This window comes from Cicer arietinum, chromosome 8, assembly GCF_000331145.2.
Source record: "Cicer arietinum cultivar CDC Frontier isolate Library 1 chromosome 8, Cicar.CDCFrontier_v2.0, whole genome shotgun sequence".
Classification (NCBI taxonomy): Eukaryota; Viridiplantae; Streptophyta; class Magnoliopsida; order Fabales; family Fabaceae; genus Cicer; species Cicer arietinum.
In genome coordinates, this window is record NC_021167.2 from 27,242,709 (window position 1) to 27,246,834 (window position 4,126).

The 4,126-nt window shown below is 23.8% G+C and overlaps 1 protein-coding gene across 1 annotated transcript; it reads right to left on the bottom strand.

Moving 5' to 3' along the window:
* Positions 1–1,040: 1,040 nt before the first annotated feature.
* LOC101515402 (uncharacterized) lies at positions 1,041–2,138 on the bottom strand. The gene has a single exon (XM_004512912.4). The coding sequence runs from the start codon at positions 2,033–2,035 to the stop codon at positions 1,193–1,195; it is 843 nt and encodes a 280-aa protein (XP_004512969.1). The 5' UTR covers positions 2,036–2,138; the 3' UTR covers positions 1,041–1,192.
* Between the last annotated feature and the right edge of the window lie 1,988 nt (positions 2,139–4,126).

Genomic DNA, 4,126 nt, shown 5'->3' on the forward strand with positions numbered 1-4,126 from the left:
AAGTAGTTCTGCCAATACAAAATTTTCAACAACAAATTGTATACATGACATAGGACTAATTTTAAAATAAATTTGATACCATATAAAACAAAGTTGGGGAGACATAAATAAAATAATACCAAATGACATTGAGATGCATTATTTGGATTAAAAATATTTTTAATTTTTTTAAGCAACGTGTTTATAATTTAAGTGTCCAACTAACATGCATGTAGGGACTAGTATTTTGTTTTAAGTGTTCATATTTTTCTATTACCTATCTTAATTTGATGTGTGTAAAGTCTTAATTTGGAGGTTGTAAAGTGAGTGTAATTTCACAAATATCTTTTAGATGTTGAAAAAACCACATTGTCTTAAATTATAAATTGACTTAAAAGAGATACAAAATTTACAACGGATTATCTGGACATGTTCCAAACCTTTAATAAGTTTTTCACAAAGAATTGAAATTTTGAACAAGTCATGAAATCATAATAATTTTAGACATAACAATTGCAAAAACTATTAAATATAAAAATTCTTTTTAAATTTTTTCGATCATAACAACTACTATACCATATAGTAGCTTAAAATCAAACTAGTATTGATTATCCATAATTTAATTATTTAAGCATTTTGATCATAATTTGGTCTTAGCTCAAACTATTTAAAATAGTTGAACTACTTCTCAAATGTCTAGTTAATTCAATGTCTAGTTTAATTTTAAAAATATAAAATATAGAAATATAAAAATATAAAAATAATTATTTTAATTATTGAAAGTGTAGAATATGTCTATATATTCTCTAACTCAATTAAAAATTTAAATTAACTTTTAAATCATCAAAATATTTTAAAAAATATATAATTTGTTATTATAAAAATATTTAAAAATACATTTTTCTATTAAGATAATTCATATTATCGTAACATCATAAACTAAATTAATCGATATTTTAATAATTCTAAAAATAATTTAAATTTTTAACTGAATCCAGTTATGACATAATAACACTTACGAGATTAAGGAGTAAAACTACGATTAATCCACAAGAAAAATGTGAATGAAATAAATAATATTAATATTTTAATAACCACAACTAATAATATATTATTCACAAACTAATTACCACAACACATAAATAAATAAAAACAAAAAACAAAAAACAAAAGCTTTTACATCTAACTAAGAAGACACAATGATGGAAAAAATTCACCAAGAAGGAGAAGTAGAAGGAGAATCAGAAGATGAAGAAGTTAAACCATTAACACTACGTGAAATAGAATCACTTAATGATCTAGAATCTCTTAAAGAAACAGAACAAGCTTCTGTAGTTAGCTTCTTCATTGGAGTCAAAGGAGGTGTATAACAAACTTCAACTTCAACTTGAATTTCAGCTTCAACATCATCACAAGAAGAATCACTTTTTTCTAAATGAGAAGGTGAAGAATGAGGTGTTTCAAATGGTGTATTAACCCCACTTTCATTTTTCTCTTCATTTTCATATATGGGATTGGAAATATAAACAAGATTCAATTTTTCACTACCAACACAAGAAGATTCATCAAGACATGATGAAATTTCATCACTTTTAATTTGATGGGTTGTTGTGTTCTTTTGTTGTTGTGGTGGAGCTCTTGATAAAAAGGGTGACATTGATAATTTTGGTGATGAAATTTCTTCTAGTGTTTGGATATGAATAACTTGATGATGATGAAGTTTGTTATTAATATTATTTTGTTGTTGTTTAGAAGAAATGTTTTTTTCTATGGAAGGAAAAAGAAAGTTTCTTGGAGCTTGAAACACACCTTGTGAATAAATGTTAGTATTAAAGTTTTGTGGTGATGGAGAATTTGGTGAATGTGAAGGAGAAACATTATTAGGTACTATTGTTGTTGTTGATGTGTTTTTGTTTTTGTTTTTGTGTTTGTGGCGTTGAAGTAAAAGAGAACAATAGAGTTCAGCTAGAAGAACAAGAATAAGGGCTATGACAAAACCAAGAGTTACAACCATTACTAAGGTTGCTCCAACGATGACTTTGGATGTGTCTTTCATTTTTTTAGGATGTTGGAACTATGTTTGTTTTTTTTTTTTGCTTTTGTTTCTTTTTTGGACTAATTATGGAACAATGTGAGGAGGGAAAGTGGAAAGTGTAATAATATATTATAGGGAAGGGTTTTTTCTTTGGCGGGAAAATGTGAAAAGGAAGGGGAATCTTGTAAAGGGTTTTGAGGGGTCCTAGGGAAGGGTAAAAGCTTTTGTTTCTGAACTTTGTTAGGACTTCTTGGGAGTTCTGATCTTGGTCAGATTTATCTTTAGTCAATTTACTAGTTTTATTTTAATATATAAAAAATCAACAATTTGATGGTTTTTTTTACCCTTATGTTTTATAACTCACTAGATACCTTCTTATTATAGAATCTATAGCACATTTTAGAAATATTGAAAAAAATAAGTGTAATAATAAATGTTAACATAATATTTTATTTTTACATATTTATTTTTATAACTATTGTTATTATATAAAAGAGAAAAAAGGTAAATTTTTTTATGGTAAATTAATTAGAGTATTTTTATAAAAAAATCATTAATAAAGATTATTTTGTGAAATGTTTTATATTAAAAAAATATTATTAATTATAGTGGATTAATAACTATTTTATGATTGTGTCTAAGAGATTAATGAGATTAAATTTGTTCAACTAAAAAAATGAAAAAGAATAAAATAAAGTGAAAAATGGTCTTATAATTAAAAATGGAGGGAGTAGTTTGTATATTATGTGTTTTTGTCAATCTTATAACAATACTACTAGTTTATAGTGCATAAACTCGTATGACCAAAATAAATACGTTTGATAGTAGTCATTTTTTTATGAACTCATGATGTTTTTAAAAATATTATTTCAAATAAATTTGATTTATATAACATTTATATTTCTTTTTCATTTTTACTCTCATTGTACTAATTGAAAAATATTAAATATTACTTAAAATTAATTTTATTTATTTTATTCTTAGGCACTAATTTTATGAAATAATTCAAATTTAATAAACTAATTTATCCACTGTTAACAATTAACTAACCTATCCTATATTCACTGTAAAATCATCCTCTATCAACTAGTTACTTTTCTACAAAAGTAGCCTAAATCCATAGCACATCACCGGATATTTCCTAGTTTTATTTTATTTTTATTTTATTTTTATTTTCTCTCTTTTTTTGTTGTCTTTTTAGTAAGAGAATAATTTTGAGGTTTTTTTGTTTGTATATCTTTTTTTTTTTTCAAATATATCAAATTGCTACACTTTGAAAAAATAATACTAAACTGTTCTACTTTTTGACACTAATAGATCATCGCATGTCCACCCAGCGACTTCCCGAATGCTTTTCTTTTTTCAATTCAATAGAAGGTCGCATCCCCAAGATGCGACCATGTATTAGGTGCCAAATTTTTTTTTCCCACGTTTTTTGCAATTACAAAATTATTTATTTAATAAAACAAAAATAAAATAAAATAAAATAAAATTATATTAATAATAATAATAAAATAAATTCAATAAATTACATTAAATTAAAGAAAAAATACATCAAATTCAAATTTTATTATTATTTTTATTAATTTTTATTTATTAAATTCAAAAAATAAGAAGAAGTTGTTATATTATAACACCTCATTTGTTTTGGCACATCTAATATAACACGTCATTTGTTTTGACACATGTTAGGATTTTAATATGTTGCTCATAGATCAGTAGTCATTTAACATATATATAAAAAAAAAAGATATATATAAAAAAATTCATTGGATGTAGATACTAACATGTGGTAAATTGGCACACTAATTTATCTCCAAAATATTAGGGATACGTTTTTTGTTTTTGGCACATTCAATAGTCGATGTATTTATTTTTTGCTAATTTAATATATTTTATTTTATTAATAGTATTTTAATTTTTTTTGGATATGCCAAAACAAATGACGTTTGTAATAGATGTGCCAAAATGAACGAGGTGTTATAATATAACAACTTCCTATTTTTTTTAATCTAATAAATAAAAAATAATAATAAAATCTGAATTTGATGTATTTTTTGTTCAATATGTGGTATTTTTTCTTTAATTTAATGTAATTTATTTGTTCAATTT